We start from the raw sequence: 21,175 nt of genomic DNA, 5'->3' as shown, positions 1-21,175 counted from the left end.
GGGGCTGGTGGGGCTGGTGGGGCTGGCAGGGCTGCAGCAGGGCTGCAGCAGGGCTGCAGCGGGGCAGGCGGGGCTGCAGCAGGGCAGGCAGGGCTGCAGTGGGGCGGGCAGGGCTGCAGTGGGGCAGGCAGGGCTGCAGCGGGGCAGGCAGGGCTGGAGTGGGGCAGGCAGGGCTGCAGCGGGGCAGGCAGGGCTGCAGTGGGGCAGGCAGGGCTGCAGCAGGGCAGGCAGGGCTGCAGCAGGGCAGGCAGGGCTGCAGCGGGGCAGGCAGGGCTGGAGTGGGGCAGGCAGGGCTGCAGTGGGGCCAGCTCCTTGCGCAGCTGCAGCAGGACCCGCTTCTCCCGAGCCTGCAGCCGGGGGATGCTCCGCAGGAAGGATGTGTGTGGCGAGCTGTAGAGGCTGTGTGGATGGGCGGATGGAGCACCGAGCTGCGACGGCTGCAGCGGGCTGCCCGGGAAGGGGCACGGGGGCAGTGGGGCCCCACGGGCCGCCCCTGCGGGGACCCCCTGCCCTGCGCCCCTGCCCGCGAGATGCCCCCACTGAAGCTCTTCCTCTCTGGAGCACGTTCTTGCTCCCATTACTCCATCCCGTGCTTTTTATTAAAAAAGGCCTGTTTGCCACTTTCCAGTCTGTTCGTTCTAGTGGATTTCCTCAGTCTTCCACGCTGGGATCTTTGCTCAAGGTTTTGCTGTTTCTTTCCTGGAGAAAATCAAGCTTCAGTCAAAGGCTTTCACCTCTTCCCCTGCACTTCCCCCTGGCATTCAGGAGCCCTTCACCTAGAGAACCTTAAATCCGTCACCAGTGACTGTGAATCCCTATCCCAAACTCATCCACGCTTTGCTTGTCCCGCTGTGAGGTAGCATTCGACACGGCATGAATCTGTCAGCACCCTTCCTTTGGGCACTGACGTCAGTGATGCCAGTCCCGGTGTTGTTTTCTCCTGTGCCCCTCGAGCCGCAGGCTGGGGCCCAGCCTTGGCGCCGCTGAGCGTTTGGTGGCAGCGGCTCTGTCAGCCGCGGCCTCTTCCCTCGTCAGTTCTCCTGCGATCCTCTCTCTCCTCTCAGCTTATTGAAAAGGCTCTAGCTAAAATTCTCTTCCCTGCCCTTGCTTTAGGTTTGTGCAGGGCCCTTTGCAGCAAGTGCATTTGCCTCTTCTCGCTTCAGCAAGTTTCATATTTGTGTATCTGATTCCTGCTTCCCCCTGTTCGTTCCTTGCCTTGTTTCCCACTGCGCAGTTTCAGCTGCTCGCCGGTTTTTCATTTCTTCCCTTAAATCCCTTTTTGAAACATCGAACTTCTATTTAAACCTGATATGGGTAGCTTGGAAGACAAGCAAAGCGTAACTGCCTTTTGCTTTTGTATGAACTTGCATGGCAAGGAAAACACCTTGCTAAGGGAGCAGTCTGCTCCATGCCCATCCTGCCAACGGACAGTGAGCGTGTGCTGATGCCTACGGTCACTCCAGAGCCTGTAAAACAGTGACTTGGGATGGTAATCGGAATGAGAGTCTTTGAAAGCATGGGTTATTCCATGTAGCTTTGTGTGTATCGCATGTGGATTCAGGTTTTGAGTTAGACTGTAAGTAAATGGATTTAGAGAAACAGTGTTATCTTAAAGCTTGTCATTTTGTGGGTCATTTTTGCACTTGAAAAATCCTGTCTTTTTTTTCGGTATGGTCTTTAAGATTGAAGTTCTCGGGGAAAAATAGAACTTTTTAGAATCAGAGCGTCTCTAAAGTACATGAAAAATAGTTGCTCTGCTTTTTGGAGGATGAGCACGTCTATCAACTCGATGGGAATTTTCCTCTCCCAACTCTTTCGCTGATGAATAGCAGAACTCTTGAGAAAGTATCCACAGGCCATTGCTTTTAAATCCATTTCTGAAAGTCATTTAAATGAGCACAATCTTCAGTATGATTAGAAATATGTTTTGGTGCATTCATGAGATGCTTAGATGAAATATGTTGTTGTGCCTTAAGGCTTGTGGGAACTTGCAAAGCATCTGCACTATAATTAGCTCTCCTTTGTGAGCCTTACATTTTGGTCCCTTCTCCTTCCTCTGCAAAAGGGGGAAAATGTGATGGATAAATATAGCTAGATAAAAAATCAGAGCTATAATTACAATGTAATTAATGCTTGCTGAAGTTTTGGAAACCAAGTAGATTTTAGCAGTTGATGACAAGGGAAAGGTAGTGACACGGACCAGGATGATACATGGACAAGATTTCTGTGCTAATGGATACTGAACGAGAACGCAGCACGAGGCAGGAGCCCGAGCTCCTTGGCAATGTGTGAAACCCCAGAAACGGCATAAATGGAGAAGCCGCATTCAGAACATGTTTTCCCACTCCATTTTTAATAAGTTCTCAAGTGAAAATGCACTTTTTGGGGGAAGAAAGCAGTTGCATGGAGGAATTCATCCGACTGCTTAATGGCCTCTCTTTCCTTATAGAGCTCCACGCTCAGGAAAATGTTCAGTGGTGCTGAAGGGGAAATGACAAACGCTCTTGCTTCTTGCTTCTCGTCTCGCCTTCCCTCCAGGGAGACGTGCTCTGGGCTCGGGCTGAGCGGCCTGAGGCGGCTGCAGGAGCGGCCTTGGGGAGGAGCGAGGCAGGAGGCTGCGGGCGCAGGCGGCCCCGGGCCGCGTTGTTAAGTGCCGGCCGGAGCTCGGGGCTGTTCCCTGAGCTGATGCCCCGTCAGCCTCGTGCCCCGTGTCTGTTTTAAGCAGAGGTGACGCTTTCTGTCACTGGGACCTGCCGGTGACGCTGGTGCCGCCCGCGCCCAGGGGCCGGCGCCGCCGCGAAGCTGGCGACGTTTCGGGGCCTCCCGTTAGCGCGGAGCGAGGTCGTCCCTGCTGTGCGCTCGCTGTCACAGAGCCACAGGAGGGCTGAAGTTGGGAGGGACCTTTGGAGATCACCCAGTGCAACCCCCTGCTCCAGCAGGGACACCCAGAGCACAGGGTGACAACCAGGTGGGTTGGGAAGATCTCCAGAGAAGGAGACTCCACAGCCTCCCTGGGCAGCCTGTGCCAGGGCTCTGGCACCCTCACAGTCCGGAAGATCCTCCTCACATGGAGATGGAACTGCCTGGGTTTCAACTTACACCTATTGCCCCTTGTCCTGTCACTGGCCACCACTGAGAAGAGCCTGGCCCCTTCCTCCCTGCATTCCCCCTTCGTGTACTTACACACATTGATCAGACCCACTCTCAGTCTTCTCCAAGCTAACGAGGTCCAACTCGCTCAGTCTCTCCTCATAGGATAGGTGCTCCAGTCCCCTAATCATCTTGGTTGCCCTCCACTGGACGCTCTCTGGAGGCTCCACATCCCTGGATGTGGCCTTCCTTGCTTTCGGAGGCAACGCGGAGCTGTTGCAGCCGATGTTGAAACACTGCCTCCGTGGCATTTCCCTTCCCCAAGCACGGCTGTTGATGGGGAGGCAGGTATTTTACATCAGGAGGCCACACTGTAATATTTCATTCTGTGTATGCTCCCTCTCCAAAATACTATTTCTTAATTAACTCTTTCCAGGGCTCAGTGAAGTACTGCACTATTCCAAACACTATGGAGGTGACCTTTCATATAATAAATGACTTAGAGATTCCAGCTGGGTGTCCTTCCCCCCGTGAATTTATTCCATTACTTTCTGAGTTTCTTTCTTGCATTAGGAAAGCTGGAGCTGTGGACCCCAAGACCCCAGGTATTTTTCTGTGCCGAGTCTGTTGGGTAGAGGCTTATAAACACGGGAGGTGTTTAATCTTATAATTCTTACTGCTTTTTAGACAAAAAGAATTGTGGCAAATGGTAGTAGATCACTGAGAACTCACTGAAGTAGTTCAAGAAGTGGAACGTGCCCTTCAGAAGCTTCTTGTTTCAGCAAATTGCTGCTCCTCATGGCTAAAAATATAATTGTATCCAATTAATAAACAGAAAAATAGATACCATACAGCGTGAGCAGTGTGCCTAGTGCAGTGTGCAGTGCCCATACCATACGGTATGCCAGGAAATAAGAATGCCCGTGAAAAATCCTATCTATAGCTTCACATCAGTCAATGCATTAATGCTGAAGAGAGGTTATATTGTATTTCAAGGAGAAAAATAATGTGATGACGAAGCCTCAATGCTGCATTACGGTCTTCATTAGGGACGTGAGCTCTCCTGTTTGAGGTTGTGTGTGACAGGCTTGGCTGGAATTGTGCCCGGGTTCAGTGTGTGGCTGCGTGCATGCGAGTGATGCAGCCCTCCTGTGTAAAGAGTGTGCCCCTGGAGGGCAAACGATGAGGAGAAGGTGGGAGCGGACAGAAACAGTGCGCTCAACGGTGGGGAAGGGAGGAGGGTTTAGAGACAGAGGTGTAAAACAAGCGAGGAGAGTCCGGCTTCGTTAGAAACCTGCCTGGGCCCTGCCCGGCGCGGGGACGTTGGACGCTGTGCATGGAGGGACTGTCTACGTGCAAACATAGATCCGTATGTAAGAGTGTGTGTATATCTGTATATACGTACGTAATGCTTGATGGAAAGGTCTGTGGCCCTTTGGAAGAGTTGCTTTGATTTCTGTAGGTTCAGTATCCTGCTCAGAGTGCAATTTCCCCAAAAAAGAATCTTGCTGGAATGTCTCTGTTGGAGTTACTGTGATTTATGACCTCTTTCTCATTGAATAGCTACACATGGAAAATAAACTGTGTGCATATGTACATATCCGTGCATATGTTATGCATATGTTCAGAGCAGTTGGTCTATTGAAATTGCTTACTGAGATTTGTATCCCTGAGACATGTTCAATGTGTTCAGATGATGGATGGAAAAGCATCTTTTTCAGTTGATCAGCCGTGTTCTTTTGCTGTTTTCTTCCCTACTTTGTCCTTCTAAGGAGCCCAGTCCTCCTGTTTGCTTTTCTTCTTTGAAGTGTAGACACCTTTTCCAACTGCCTGTAAGACCTTACTCAGTATTTCCTTAATGCTTAAGGTCAGTTGTCCCCTTGCTGCCTTTCACAGAACCACAGGAGGGTTGAGGTTGGAAGGGACCTCTAGAGATCACCCAGCTCGACCTCCTGCTCCAGAGCACGGGGCACAGGGTGGCAGCCAGGCGGGTTGGGAAGATCTCCAGAGAAGGAACCTCCACAACCTTCTCTGGAGGTTTTTAAACCTCTGCAGGTCTTTCACTGCTCTCAATGCCACGCTCATCCCATGGCACCTCGAAGAGCTTGGTCGTATCCTGCCTGTTTGTGTCCTTTTCCCTGCCTGTAAAATAAGTGTCACTCAGTGCTACAGATGGGGCTCCTGTCCCTGGCTCCCACAGCTGGGAGCAGAAGTGCAGGGTGCTGTGACCTGCAGGAGGAGGTGACGCTCTCTGCGCAGGATACCTGTTTTTACCCGTCGGACTGGCAGCATTCACGTAGCCAAGCAGGGAGCTACACGTTGTCGTGAGCTGAGGGGAGATGCACTTGCAGGTGGGCTTGTAAGCACTGCCATTAACCGTGGGTTTTGCCCAGACGGTCAGAAATTAAGAAATTTAGCACCTTCTGTTCATGTGAATTTGTGTGTGAGAAAGAGGATACCAGAAAGCAGAGTGTTTGCAGCCTCCGGCTTGATGACAGGGCCATGGAAAGACCTCTGAAGAGTTTTCCACGGTGAGGAGACAGGTTGAGGAACTGAGGATATCAAAGATACCTGAATGCAAATGCTGCTTGTTAATTTGCCTTCCATCTTGACAGAATGGCCGAGTTCGGGAAGAGTTTGAGAACTGCCGTGCAGATACTTCTAAGGAAACGAGTCCGGTCACTTTGCTGGCTGTTAGCCTGTGTTTTAATAAAGAACTAAACTAATGGAGTATAATGTCAACCAGCATGGATTTGTGAAACACATGTTGTGAGATGGGAGTGCATATGAATTTTTATCAGATGGGGAACTGATTTGTTAAATATATCCATGGAATACATGGAAATTTCTGTAAATCTTTTCAATTTGTGCTGAAATATTGTGATCGATGAACTAGATGAGTAAAATTAACATGGCACTAATTTGTGGACCAAACCACAGTGACTGGTACATCTCAAACCAGTGTTTCCTGGTGCAGTGAAATGTGTGAGGACCTGAGCAGAGGGCCCTTCATGTGAGAGGGAAAGGAGGAGCAGTTCCAGGGGCTGCAAATCAGAGAAGTGTGTTCAGACCTCGGTACAGAGGGCAAGTTCCTGCCTGGGTGGTGGCTGCTGGTTTGGAAGGTCTGTGGTGGACTGTCTTGGGACAGCTTTTAAATCCAGGCTGAGCTTGTTGCTAAATCGGGTTGTTGAAACAAGACTCGGTCCCATAGCTTGCGTGGTGCTGGTCAGGCAGGCTGACCCGGGGCCTCTCCTGCTCTGTAGGGCTATGAACCTATGGCAAACCACGAACCATGATATATCCAATCATGGATATATCCAAATTGCGCCTTGAATGATGCAGAGGTAATCTGCTTTTAGCCACTGTGCAAAACCTGCCTGCGTTGCTGACCGAACAGATAAACACGTCTTCTCACCGCTGTCTCTAAGAGGTCCTTGCTCCAGAGAGGCTAGAAGAACTTTCTGGATGGAGCCATCAGCTACAATTGTTGCCCTGCTCTTTAGTTTCACCTCTTTCCTATGCTCAGTGTTGATGGCCCAAAGAAGGGAGCGGGTAGGGAGCTCTTGGAGGCAGTGACAGACCCCTCAGGGTGCAGAGCAGAGCTGCCCGAGTGTCAGTGCAACGTAAATCCGGGTCCTTGACTGCCCTGCTGCAGGCAACAAGCACTTAACCCAGGTTGAGATGCTCCAGAGCTTTATGCGAGGCCTCGCGGCGCTGGGCTCGCTGAGCCTGTGTGATACAGCCAGCCAGCAGCCTGTGTAATCAGGGATTCAGGCCTTGAGACACTCTTCCGTTCTCCTTCCCTAGGGAATTTGATTTTCATCTCTAAATTATGTGCTAGTCTTGCAAGTGATGATTTATTGCTTGATAGAGCAGTGATAAGATCTTGTATTCTTGTGTATGTATTAGATTTTTTCCCAAGAAAATCCAGAGTTTTTGGTTGTGTGTGTGTGTAAAAACTAACACCAGACAGCTCAACAGTTAGGTAACAGCTAGGTGCAGGTATATCAGAGATGAAGAGGATTTATTGACATACAGTAAATGAATATCAAATTGTTTGGCTAGTTAAGCCTTTCCTCAAGTTTTTTTCAGTGATTTTGCATGTGTGTTCGGCACATCCTGTGTTTCTCCCTAGCAGTAGGAATGGGGGAATGACTGACACTGGAATCAAAGTAATGGTCTGAAACTGTGGAGATGGGTGTTTGGCGGTGCCGGAGGGGTTCCCTGCAGCCCAGGGCCAGGCGGTCGATGCTGCTCCACGTGTCTCATTGTTCCTCGGCGTGGTGGAACATGCGTCTGTGTCCTCGAGGGGACACAAGGAGAGGCCCTCACGGGGGAGAATTGTGCTCAGCAGGGTCCCAGCATAACACACCTTGTACTTAGGCATTGCTCAACCTGCACATAAATGGAAGCAATGTGACAGAGTCACAGAATCCTTATGGTTGGCAGGGACCTCTAGAGATCACCCAGTGCAGCCCCCTGCTCCAGCAGGGACACCCAGAGCACGGGGCACAGGGTGGCAGCCAGGCGGGTTGGGAAGATCTCCAGGGAAGGAGACTCCACAGCCTCCCTGGGCAGCCTCTTCCAGGGCTCTGGCACCCTCACAGCAAAGAAGTTTTTCCTTGAGCTCCTGTGGAACTTTTGATGCTTCGGTTAGTGGCCGTTTCCTCTAGTTCTGTCAGTGGCCACCACTGAAAAGTGGCCACCCCTTCCTCCTCACTGCCTCCTTTGAGGTTTCTATAGACACTGATCAGGTCCCCCCTCAGCCTCCTCTTCTCCAGGCTGAACAGGCCCAGCTCTCCCAGCCTTGTCCTTAGGGGGTTGTTTTCCTGAGCTGAACCTGCCAGCAGCCCCTGTGAGGGGGTGTCGCAGCCCCCGTGGCCGGGCTCCTCCTAGCGCTGCATGGCAGGGGACACGGGACAAGGGACACGGGACACAGGTCGGAGCAGGGCAGGTCCCGGCCGGGTCCAGGAGCAGCGTTGCCCGGTGGGGACAGGGGGGCAGCAGGGGGGCAGCCCTGTGGGGACAGGGGCCTGCTGAGCGCTCCGGTAGGCGCCGTGAGGAACCAAGGCCCCCTGGTGTCGTCACTCCGTCCAACCCTGCCGCTTGGTGTTGCCTCCCATATTCCTTTTCATCTCTGTTTCCGCACCTGTTAACTTGATCATTTCTTGGTGTCTTGGCTATTCTTTAGAGATTTACCTATATCGGGCTGCCTGTGCTACCGTTCCCTTCTGTGGCAGTATCTCACTCCCCTGCTTTCACAGCCCGATCGGTGCCAGGCTCCGGTGTCAATCCCTTGAGGAGAACTTCAGCTGCTGCTCTGGTGCCTTGAGCCGGTGGCTGCAGATAAGACACCGTCTTTTCATGTGCTGTAGAATTTTCCTGCCTTAAATTCTCTGTGCTATCCAATTAAAAACTGCTTTGTCCTGTTTTATAATATCTGATGGGCTATTTTCTGTCGCTGTTTGCTTTGACTTTTTGAAAGGTAACATTCGAAAAGGATCAGAGTTTCTGCAGGAAACTAAGAAACCAAGTCTGGCTTGAGGGAGCAAAGAATATATAGCCAAACAATTTAGAAACTGGCTGGGGAAGAGTGGGAAAGGAAGCCTATTACCTCCCTTTGGAATATGATGGTCTCCTTTCTGATACCCTCTTACCTTTTCTGAAGTCTATATTAATGACATTCTGCTTGGGAGAAGTTAATTCATAGAGTATTTCCTTATGGAAGCCCTTCTGTTTTGCAGATGTCTAATGTTCTACAGATAATGTTCTTTTGAGATAGATCCACCAATATATTGGTGTTTGTCAGTTGTATCATAAAAGTAAAGATTTGCAGAGGATTCTTCTTGTTTTGCTTGGAAACCTGGGTGTGAAGTGGTTTTAGATTTTTTCTTTTTTTTTAAGCTGGAATTTCCTCTACTTGAGTGATAGGAGAACAGCCTCCCCTTCCTTTTCCAGGCTACCCCTGCCCCATGTCTCCTTAGCTTATCAACAGTGCCAAGTAATACTAAGTAATAAAATCCGTTTTGGCTCTTACTTGCATAAGAACCAAAAAAGAAGAGGCTACATTTCATGTAAGGTTAAAAGAAAGAGAAATTTTACTGCCTCTCTTTTTTGTTTTGGTTTGTTTTCTTTTCACCCTGTTTTAGTTTTGACTTCACCTCTGATGTTCTTGTCTTTATTCCTGTGTTTCCTCATCTCTAAGATGGAACAGTCTTTCTTGAACCACCCTTTATTTCTTTAATGTTTCCTGTTTAATTTTACTCTTCTCTTGAGTCTTTTCTTGCTTCTTTCCTGGCATCAACACTCATTCTGACAGGCTGGTTCTGTTTCTTTGCTTCTGGCAGCTTGGCACCCGCCAGCGACTTGTCTCGCTCTGTTGCCTTTCCTACTTTTACTTGGGGTCTAATTCATGTGGAGGTTATTGTAAGGGCACTATGTGGTAAAGATGCCTTGTTTTCAGGATATAGGTGTTTTGGTGACTGCAAAGGTGTTCTTAAAACCTCAAATTGATTTAATGTATGTAACAGATGTTTATTGGCAAATACACAGTAAATTGGTTTAACTTACCTCAGTGGTAACAGGAAAAAATGTAATGGGAAAAATCATTATTTTAGTATTTTAGCTACACCTCGATCCACTCACAGTTACCCCGAAGTTTTTACTCAGGCATTGCGGATCATTTCCGAAGATGGCTGATCATTCGCCATTCCCGTTTCCTGGATTGGGAAGCTAAGAGAAAAAGCAGTCAGTAGCTCGCAAAAAAACTGCTGTGAGCCAACACTGGGCTCTTTTCTATGTCTGAGACTCCCCGTATAAAAATGACAGCATGTCTCCTAAATCCTCTTTTCATGCATTTTGAATATTTGCTTGTCTTGTGGAATTAGTCCTCCGAACCCCCCTTTGGAGGTCTTGGACGTGGTGCTAGGTGCCTCTTTTGGGGAGTGAGGGCCCTGCGGGGCGAGTGGCGCCTCTCGATGCCCTGCTTGGCGCCGCCGGCTGTAGGGCAGCGTGTCCACAGGAGATGCCCCTCGGTCCCTGTGCCTTCGTGTTTCTGACTCCTACCTGACTGCAGAGTCGCCTGGCAGGCGTAGGGTGACGTGACTTCGGGCTGGAACCTGTTTTTTAGTCTGTATTAGTAATTGCCTTGGACCTGGGTAATTCCTGCAAGCTCCCTAGGCCCTTTCAGGGCCTGTCTGTTGTGCCCATGGGGGTTGTTTTGTGTCCGGGGCTGCTGGAGCTGCAGCGTCCCCGTTATTCCCACCGCTGAGCCCAGGGGTGCTGAGTCTTCAGCCTTCTCCCTGCTCAGATGTTGTCCTTAGGGCTGCTACAGTATTGTGACCTTTTATGTGGACTTTGGCTCTAATGTGCTCTGCTGAAAATGGCCAGAGAAACACAAAAGAGGCAGCGTTGGAGCGGCACGAGAGCTTTGTGCTGACGTAAAAGGGTTTCTGCACCAACATCATCACATAGCTAAGAAGGAAGCTGCGATTTTCTTCCCCCTAACGTGTTTTAGCTGACCTAATCTAAGGCCTTGTGGCCTCACCTTCACTTCAAACTTCATGAAATAAATAATTACAAATTATATTGACTCCACAGTTGGTTTTAGCAGGTCTGAAGTTGGTGAAACTGCTGTTTTACTTTTACTTTGTAAATGGATTTGGTTTCATATTAAGTCGATGCACAGACATGGAGAGCATGATGTCTTGGTGTCATTTCCATTAACCTGTTCCAGGAAAATGTCAAAATCCTTACCTGCCTGATTCCTTTAAGTGTTACGTGCCTTGGGGATGATAATGTGTTTGAATCAGTCTTGTATTTTTGATGTTCTTTAAGAGCAAGAAGATTGAATAACACCCCAATCATATCTTCTTTGTCATTTTCATCAATAATATGTAGGATGGCTGCCACCAGATAGTGTGTGTGCATTAAAAATACCAAGGCAGTTTTACTTTAATCTTAAAAGACTAAAAGGAAAACACCAAGAATTTGATTTTAAAATTGTTAATCTTGTTTGTTCTAGGAGAAAAGACTGAAGGAAAAAGCAGCAAGGAGAGAAGCCAGGAACATGAACGCGGAGGTAAGGGCTCTCCTGTTTCCATCCAGCTGACGACTGTAGACTTGTGCAGCTGCTTTCCAATTACTGCACTTGGCTAATAAACCCTGAGTTAGTTAGTGACTCTTCAAAGGTATTTTCTGTTTCCTTTTTCTTTTTTATTCCCTTGCTTTGATATGGTTATAACGACGTAGGGTGGAAGGAGACGTAGTAGGCACGGGTGCTTTTTCTTGCCCGGTAACAGTAAAGTGCTTTTTTCTTCTTCCTTTTGGGTTTTGTCTTTTGCTCAGAGGGGCCTTCTGGAATTGCAGTCCCTCTATTCTGTAGATGGAGCAAGTTGCAATTTCAGCTGCAGTGCTGATGCTGCCTTTTTTGGGGAATCCTTGGGCATGTATATAACTTGCTACATCACTGCAGGAAGAGAAAAGATAATTGGAGAAATCTCATTTAAATTTGCTTCTGATGAACTTTTTCTTTAACCAGCAAGTGTTTACGTCAAAGCTTATTTCTTTACCCTACTTGAGCCCACATACAAGCCTTTTTCTATCCTTTGCAATGTAAACATGTTACTAATTTGCCATTTGCTTATTTAGTTTTTCATGTTACTTGGTCATGATAAACAGAGATTTCATTGCACCACACTGATTTTCCAGAAAAAGGACACTGTAACATATATTTTTTTTAATACTGTATCTCATTATAATGTTACACACGCACAGTGACAATTTGTTCTTGGCAGTTTGCAAAGGTCTCACTCCCTTGAGCAAATCCATAATGTTCTGTGCCGGATTCTTCCAGGCTGGTGAGGCACTGAGAGACTTAAGGGTAGGGAGGTTCTTGTACTGTCATTGGGAAGCGGGGGGTGATGTCAGCTGAAGAGGAAAAGCCTGGTCAGAGCCAGCGTTAAGAGGGATCTCTCTTCAAAGAGGGCAAACTGTGAGAGCTGCTGGCGTCCCGACTCGCCAGGCAAGCAGCAGGAGTTCTCTGCGTGTAATGGAGTGCATGGAAAACGCACGTGTTGTGAAGCATTGAGCAAGTATTTAGGAAAATTGGGGAGTGAATGATGAACAAACATCTTAATACAGGGAGGAATCGGTGGTGAGACCAGGCTGTCTCACCGTTAATATGCAACGGCTTGTAAATCTTGCCTCGTTTTAAGGATAAAAATCACCTCAGTGTCATACTATCCATCAGCTGGAAAAGTAATCCATGCCTTTCAAAGGGGTCTGGTTTTCTCTACTTTGCCATCCTACTCTTTGCTGATCAAGTGAATCTCTTTACTGCTTTCAACTGAATGAAGTTGATTTCTTTTAAAGAATGATCTTTGACCTGTGAGCGTGTGCATATACATGGTATGAGTTAAGGGCAGAGAACTGCATAATATAAAAAGGCAATTGGATACCAACGGAAAGTGCAAGACTGGCAGTTGAGATTCTGGCAGCGTTTCTGATGTGGAGCAGCAAACTCGTGCTGTGGGTGTCCTCCCTAGAGCTGCTGTGGCTCTGGCTGGAATCTCCCCGTGCCGCCTCGCACTCCGTGCGGGCAGACGCAGCCCCTCAGAGGCGGCTCCGAGGAGGCGCTTGGGCTCCACGTACATAAAACAGACAGACAAAAATGTTCAGTCCATGAAGCAGGCGCTCTGTTGAACCAGAAACCGGTTTCAAACCGTTTGAGCTGCCTGAGTCAGGAGCTCAGATGCTTTCGTGTGTTCACGGGTGCCTTCAGAACAGGGCTGCTGCAGCACGTGCTTCCTTTGGCAATTATTTGCTAATATTATTATCTTAAAAGGGCAAGCAATGGAGAGCCCCAAACCAGCAAAAAACAGGTATTTTTAGCTGTTTTAAACAGTTCAGCAGCTGAAGAAAAGGCCTAGATCAACAAACTGCTCATTACTTCAAAGCAGCTGTGGTCGTGTTTTATTCCACTGCTACTACCCCCTTTATTCTGATCATTTGTATTTTGAACTGTTTGCTGTTATTTGTTTTGTTTTAATAATAACCTGTAGCCCAAAGAGTTCATTTATCAAACTATTATTATTATTACTATTTGTATTACTATTAATTACATTTCAGTAGTAGCCTGTGGAGTGTGCTATGACCAAAATTATGTATTTCTGCATTCTAAATATGAAGCAGTAAATCATGAGCATTGGCTTCAGCGCCTGCGAAGGGCTGGACGCGAGACCCCCGCTGCCATGGGGCCCTTGTTTGTGCCCCCTTGTTCCCAGGGGAGAAGCTGCCCGTATTCCCAGAGCCCGGCCCGCGCCCGCTGGCCATGGTGCACGTTGCCAGAAGCAAAGCCAGCTTCCTGTAATCTTTCCCCTCCTTATTAATATAAACAGTTAAGGGACATTTAAATCTCATTTGAATTGTAAAATGGAGGTTAAAGCTGCAGTGCAGCGAAATATCACAGAATCACAGAATTCTGCAGCTTTAACCTATGGCTGAATATGTCGTTTAGCGAGTTGAGTGCTTTGCTCTTCGGTGCCTTACAGGAGTCCTGATGTGTTCAGTGTTCTGAAGTGGAAGGGTTTTGATTCAAAGAACAGTAATTTTCCTGTAAAGTTATTTTCCAGGGGTGTTTGAACAGGTCTGTGGGGTGGGAAGAGAACTGGAGCAGGAGTCGGGATCAGATGCCGTTTCCACCTTGGGATTTGCTTTGGGATCCTCAGCTGTGGACACCCAACATGGTGCAAAAAACCCAACCCCATTCCAGAGGCATCTGCATCTGCCAGAAGGAGCTGGGCAGGCAGTGCCCGTGAGCAGGGCCCCGGGGCCCCTGGATCAGCCCAGCCATTCCTGCCCTGTTATGGGAGTTATGGGAGAAGTGCTGGTGTACCTGCTAGCTCATAAATGCTGCTTTGCTTTTATTGTGACGTCTTCCTGCCGTGTTCCTGGCACCTGCCAATATTCCGTCGTTTAAGGATAACCTTCCCAAGCGTCTGCCATTTCAGGAGCTCACAGTGCACACTGTGTAGTCTGGTGGTTCTACCATTTCATCTAGTGAGTGGCTTAATAAAATCCTGGAGTGCTGGGAGTCTGGCTGCACGTGGTGACTGTAACTTGTGCTTGGCCCTCAACTCCGGTGCCGTGCAGGCCGGGTAAGTTGTTCAGTGTAACAAAGCTTTGTCCTTCATGGCTTTAGATTTTTTTTTTAGCTTTTTTTCTTAGAGTTACAGTCTTAAAAGACTCAAACACCCCAGAAAACCGATTGTATTACATGCTATAAAAGTAACGTAGCTCTCCTGGGTGATTTGCAAATCCCTCGCATTTGTCAGTATGGATTACTTGCTTTATGGCAGGATGCACTTTCCTGACAGGATTTCTTAGCTGAGGCAGGGGTCACCTCTCTGGACCTGCTGGCAACGCTCTTCCCAAGGCATCCCAGGCTGCCGTGGGCCTTCCTGGCCACTAGGACATGCTGCTGGCTCGTGGGCAACTCGTTGTTCACCAGGACACCCGCATCCTTCTCTGCAGAGAAAAGGAAACGTTCAGGAATTGGTATCTGTCTACATCACCTCACTGCAAGGTGTATTTTTCTCTCCTTGGGCCACATTCTGTTGAGATCTTAACCAAAAAAAACCCCCTCCATCCCTACCTCTAGGCTTCTACGGGTCTTCTAGTCTTATGTTTGGTCCTTAACCTTCATGTGATGTATGAGATACATAAGCAGGTTGAATGTAGCTCATTGTGCCCAGTGGCAACGTTCAAATGAGAAAGGGAGTCCCCATGGCCAAGAACCCATCGGGAGAAATATAATCTTCAAAATGTGCTGAAAACTCAGCATCCAGTGTGTGTGATTGCTGCAGTTGCTGAGGCTGACTAACACTTCCTGGCAGCCCCCCTTATGCCTTGAGTTTCCTTTTCCTTTCCTAGCCCACAACCTTGTGGTTAGGCTGGAGATGCCGGATTCCCTGTGTAGGGAAAACATAATTTCAGCCCAGAGAATGGTGTGTGAGAGTAAAGGGGGAATTTGGCCTATGCCTCTTGGGAATACTTGAAACCAGTGGTTCCCAAATCACTTTGAGTTCATTACTAGCTATTGTTGGGAATGTCTTGTGGAGTGCCCTGCACCCTAATGACCAGAGGGCTCAGTGGTGAAGGTAGAAGTGTCCGAGTTGTGGTCACTTCTCGTGACCCAGTGGAAGCTGTTGGGGAACCTTTGCTTTAGATCCCTGCGATTTGTTCAGTTCAAGCTGGATTTCAGGGCCAGGTCTTTCCAAGGGCCTGGAGTTTGTGGATTTGCCGTTAACCTTGTGTCCATGGAAGGTCTCAGGAGGGCGACTCTAGGCTGTAGCTTCTGAACACTGCCTGACAGTTGGGAAGAACTTGAAATTGTTCCTCCCTAACAGTTGTTTGTGATTCCACAAACCGAAACATGGTAAAAATGTAGCCAAGCAGGTCTGCCCAGCTGGAGACTCTGCCAGTGTCCCTTGTGCGAGGAGCCTGCAACCCAAATTGCCTGGCGAGGCAGATGGTTGCCCTCCCTGTAGGAGACAAATCATTTACCTTCAGTGCAGAGTCACCACGGTCTGTAAACTCTTGAAAAATGTACACATAGCCACGTTCTGCAAGGAACTGCGTGTGGTTCTTGGTTTTTTTATTATTTTGTTTGCATAGCGTCTGAATTTCCTTGTGCTCCGTGAATGAACAGAGTAATTGAGTATTGAAGAATATGGCATCAATATTTTAAAATACTGATTTAGTAATTTCAAAATGTTTCTTAAGGCAGAAGCACAATTTCAGGTAGGTTCAAGTTTTATAGTGAAAACAGAAATCACTGATTCTGAACTACCTGTATTGTGAAATATTTTTTTAAATCAATACATAAGTTATTATTTGTAAGTAGATAGTATATGCCTCTAAAGAAATGTCATGTCCGTTTTACTTGTTAGAAATAATATGCTGATGACTCCAGGTAATATGGCACTGAAATTGTTTTAAGCTGTCTTTAATTCTGTCTTTTTGGCATGTAATCAAACGTATGTAACCAAGTATTTTGGTGTCCTGGACATGTAACAGGGAGGGAGTTGCAGGGGTTGGTTAGCCCGTGCACACAGCCTTTGGTGGCGTTGCAAGGGCCAGGTTGGCTTTACACATAGATGTTTATTTAGGACTTTCTTCTTGTGTACTTCAAATGTGCCTGATCCCAAAACCGAGGTTTCCCAGAATTTGGAATGTACCCCCTGAAGGTCAGAAAAAAATACTTAGGCTTCAAAATGCGTAATATGCATTAGTAGTATATGAGTATATAAGTATATGAGAATATTACTACGTTTTTTTGTAGAGATGCTGCACTTCACCCAAAGGTGCCTTCATTAATTTTTCATGGTGACCTGTAAAACTGACCCATGTGAAAATTACAGCATTTTCCTGTAGTGAGATTTTGGTGGGAAGTGTTGGCAAATTGCCTTTGACTTTGGGATCAAGTCCTTGCATATTGGTTTAATAGGTTCAAAATAAATATTTTGCAAATGAGTGATAATTAAATGAGCGTTTGTCAATCATATCTGAAGATAAAGTCTGAAGGCTTGATAATTTATGTTCCCAGTTTGACCTTTTTTTCTGCTGCATGAGTGTTTGAACACAGATAAATCTTTATAGTTGTGTCCGTTACGAAGGAATTCTCTAAATTATATTAGTGAATTCCAGCTGCTGAATTTCAGGGAGCTCTCAGTGCTGGTGGATACAGCCTGTGTGCTTGGAGAAGCCTGTGTCCAGTGCAGCTTCATTCATCACACGCCAGTCTCGACTCAGCTGTGGTTTTCTGCAGAGAAGCAGCATTTCCCCTCAGGCACCTCTGCCTCCTGTCCCTGCCCTTCCCGCGTCTTTCCTTCATACCCAGCCACCTCCCTGCTCCAGGTGAGCCAAGGCTTCTCTAGGTGATAAAGGCAGATTTCATTTGCACAGAACCACAGGAGGGCTGAGGTTGGAAGGGACCCAGTCCCACCCCCTGCTCCAGCAGGGACACCCAGAGCACGGGGCACAGGGTGGCAGCCAGGCGGCTTTGGAAGATCTCCAGAGAAGGAGACTCCACAGCCTCCCTGGGCAGCCTCTTCCAGGGCTCTGGCACCCTCACAGCAAAGAAGTTCTTCCTCACATGCAGATGGAACTGCCTGGGTTTCAACTTACACCCACTGCCCCTTGTCCTGTCACTGGCCACCACTGAGAAGAGTTTGACCCCTTCCTCCCTTCATTCATCCTTCTAATCATTCATATTGATCAGATCCCCTCTCAGCCTTCTCTTCTCCAGGCTAAACAGGCCCAGCTCACTCAGCCTTTCCTCATTTCGTATTTTCCTCCTTGGGTGGGAAAGATCAGAGGGATGGTGGGGGCTGGAGGCATCCGTGTGGGTGCGGGTTGTTCAGGTGGGTGCTGGGGGAGTGATGCTGGCAGAGGAAACGGAAGGAACTGCTTTGGGTGCAGTTTATTTTGGCCTCTAGAAGATTAACCCATGATTGCCAAAAGAGATGCTTAAATAACTTTTAATTTCAAAATCATCCTGTAGAGCTCATCAAATTAGCTCCACTAAACTTGCTTGATGCCTGAATTTCATGTCTTTATCTGTATGTTGCAGTTTCTGTTCTTTGTTTTAATACTCAATTGACAGTGTGTTTAGATAATGTTACTGCTTTTGGTAGCCTCTGATAAACTGAATGTCTCAGTTCTCCTGCACATCACTTACATCTGAGCTTCCCCCAGAGGAACAGCATGGTGGCTTCTTCCCTCCTGCCACCTGCATTTGTTAAGGAATGTCACCTTCAAGAAGCTCTCAAATCTGACCCTTCCACTGCTGACTGCTCTGCTCTGTTTTCATTTCCAAGCTTAGGATAAAGAAACAGAAAAAAAAATTATTTCCCTTAAGATCCTTTTTTATTCTTAGGTATTTTGGTTACAGTTCTGATGAAACATGGTGCTGTGAGAATAGAGGGCAGGATGAGGGTCCCTCGATTTTCCGCTGTTTAGCCGAGACAAAAGCTTGTTGTCTTCCCTTCTTGCAAGTGACACCCTTAAGTTTCCAGGGTAATGCTCACAAAACATCTCCAGCAGCTAAGCGCAAAGCCAGCAGGACTGCACTGTTAATTCAGTGCTCTTCAGGGAGCTTCTCATACCTCAATAACCCTTGTAAGTTGGGTAGTGTTGGAAGAGGATCCTTAGAGCTATTTTAGCATCATTGCTGAGCTTCAGAGCCTTCAACATGTTACAGAAGATACTTTATTTTGGGAAGAAAAACTGCACAATGTCCTGTGCTTTGCTGAGTACCAGCATGTGGAACGGAGAGCGTTTCCTGCCCAGCTTCACGGGTCCTCTCCAGCGCGGCCTGGGCACGTCCACGTGAGCTGAAGAGCTGAACAAGCGTCCAGAGGGCAAAGGGAGCGCCCTGGCCTTAGCTCTGCGCTCCCATCCTGCTGCTCTTTCATCTTCCTCTTGGCTAATAAGAATTCTGGAGACTCTGTGAGATGCTGTGATTACAGTACACTGATATATATGGGCCTAATTACTCTGCCCTTTTTAGTATCATGATATTCAAATGTGCTGAAGTGGCACATCGGTAAGTTTAAAAAAGGAAAGGGAAAAGGCAGGACTAGAGTGACAGCAGCTGTCCGGCCTTTCTGGTTTCCCTCTCAGCAAACACAACTCTTGTTTAAGGTGACTATTCATGATATGTCATTTGTGAAGGTTTTCTGTCATGTTGTGCTCATATTGTCTTGTCACCAGGATTTAAAACTTCTCTCCCTCGTAGCACACGTTTTGCTGCTGTTCCTCCAAGCTCGCCTGCTTTGTTCCAGAAGCAGCTCCAAATATGTTGCAAGCAGCAGACCAAGCTCATTAGGGTGGCTCTTTGTGGTGGTTCTTGCCTTAGAATGCTCCTCAGATGCTTTTATAGGTAGAGTAATACCTGGAAATGAAATTTTAAACATCTTAACATTCTTCTCCGTCTCCTGTTGCAATCCTGAAGATGAGGGAAACCCAGAACAGACCCCAGGTGTAAGGATTTGGGGTTTGCAGCGGCGCTCTCGCAAAGCTTGTGTTAAAGAAGATGCAATTCTGTCTGTGTGGCCTTGCCTTCATCTCCCGCCTGGTGAAAAGAGTCTGTTCCTTTGCAAACAACCCGGGCATTTGTACACCTCAGTCCTGGCTGTATAGATACCGTGCGGGTGACTGCGTTTCATGAACAAGCTGGACCAGAACTCTTCAAAGGTCCTTATTCTGCACCTGGATTTTCTTCTCCTGGTTTCCTCTGAGCCTCCTCCCCGCTCCCATCTCTTATGTTCCCCTTGCTTGGAACCGGGCTGTGGCTGCGGGGGCTCTGCCCTGCCGCCCGTCTGTGCCAGGAGGTCCTGGAGAGCGAGGGAGCCGCACACGGCGGGGAGGCTGCCAGGTGCGGTGAGCTGCTCCCGACGTCCTCACGAAGGAAGGAGTCCTGGCTGGGTTTACATGAAGCAGCTCTGTTTTCTCAGCATCCCTTCTGTTTGTATTCTGGGAATGTGTCGCTTGCAGCGTCGTGCGCAGCCTGCGGTATCTACCGCGAGCAATCGTAATTGCTGCGAGTGATGAAAATTGATTTGTGCAATCAGAAAGCCATTATCTCCACCCTGCCTGATAATCCTGCAGTTGCCAGCGTTTTAAAATTCTTCTGGTGGCTGTTTTCACAATTCTCCAGGGTCGTGTAGGCTCCAGGATTCCAGCTGCTTTCTGCTGAATTTTAAATGTGCATTGAAAGGAAAGGAAAAAACTCCCACGACTCCCGCAACATCTTCTTCAGTCGGGTTTAAAGCTGTGGTGTTTTATCAGATTCCCTCTGTCTGATACTCGGGGTCAGCAGTGCAGCACCCCGTGTTGTAGCCCGGCGGTGCCAGCCTTACAGTGCTGTTAACAGAAGAGCTGTGAGATGTGTTGGTCGGACTGCCCGGCTCGTGGTTGGGGCTCCCACGCTAACTGGCCCGAACGGTGTTGAACAGCGCGCGGAGAGTCGCTGCTGCCTCCCCTGCAGAGCACGGGCTGCTTCTGGTGGGAGCCCCTAGCGCTCCGGGGCTCCTCCTGCATTGCCTCCACTTTGCCCTCAAGGTTCCCTTTCCTCGTGGCAATTTCCGTTTTCCCTGTTTAATGTTGCCTTCTCCTCTCATTTTTCTCTAGTCTTTTGTGAGATTTTTTCCTTTGGATTTCCTGGATTCTACCTCCTCATTTCTCCATCCTCTTTTCTGCTTTTTGTGAAGGAGCTGAATTCAAGTTGCTTCTGTTTTCCTCTGGTTGCTTTTTGTCATGTGGAAACAACAGAGAGCAACAGAAAGGATGGTAATAGCACCACCTGGGAGCAAAGCCTTAATGAATGCTTAGTTTTTTAGGGAAAAGGGTTTTTTGTGTCTGTACTGCCTGGTCAGGAGAGTTAGTAGTGTTCGTGATGTTCCCTCAGGTGCGTACGTGCAGTTTATATTTAGCTGCTGGTGCTGCTGGGTGGCTCTTTGCCTCCCCGGCCGCCTCTCCCTCGCTGTCGGAAGGGCTGCAGGGCAGTTTGCAGCTTGCACACGGTCACCCTCCGGCAAGAAGCCACTTGCTAGAAGGACACCAGGAAGGCTCGGAGCTCCTCACTGGAAGTCCAGAAAAGACCATGTTCAAGCTGCCAGTGCCTGTCCACTTCCGTATGAATTCAGGGATGTGGATTAAGGGAGGTGATCCCTTCTCCCCCATGGGGAGAGGGCTGGGGGCACCTGCACCTTGTGGCTGTAGGTTATTGCATTAAAAGTCTTGGAAGAAACCCCAGGTGAATGAAAATTGATGTGTAAATTCTCCTTTAAACTATGTCAGAATTGCCAGGGAATAACATGGCATCCAGTTTTTTGAAAGGCTTCTCTGGGAGTGAGAACCTAAGGGGCTCATCATAGCTGTGGAGCTGCACACTTCTGGTCCCCGTCAGTTCACAAAGGTTGGAGTAGGAAGAGGTCCAAGAAATGAGGAAAAATAAAAAAAGCTGAAGTTTATGTAGAAAGAAGGCAGTCAAGGCCGGATATTAAGTCTTTGCCTAAGTTAT

General features: G+C 48.1%; 1 protein-coding gene across 1 annotated transcript in view; it reads left to right on the top strand.

Moving 5' to 3' along the window:
* The window catches only part of LOC112943774 (probable ATP-dependent RNA helicase DDX10), a 70,317-nt gene that overhangs the window by 9,700 nt on the left and 39,442 nt on the right, over window positions 1-21,175 (top strand). The window contains exon 4 of the mRNA XM_026035033.1: window positions 11,114-11,170. Coding sequence (XP_025890818.1) covers window positions 11,114-11,170 — 57 coding nt within the window. The remainder of the gene's footprint in view (window positions 1-11,113; window positions 11,171-21,175) is intronic.

Source organism: Nothoprocta perdicaria, unplaced genomic scaffold, assembly GCF_003342845.1.
Source record: "Nothoprocta perdicaria isolate Ctin4 unplaced genomic scaffold, notPer1 scaffold_155, whole genome shotgun sequence".
Classification (NCBI taxonomy): domain Eukaryota; kingdom Metazoa; phylum Chordata; class Aves; order Tinamiformes; family Tinamidae; genus Nothoprocta; species Nothoprocta perdicaria.
The sequence above is the reverse complement of the archived record's forward strand: the minus strand, read 5'-3'. Positions and strand labels throughout refer to the sequence as shown.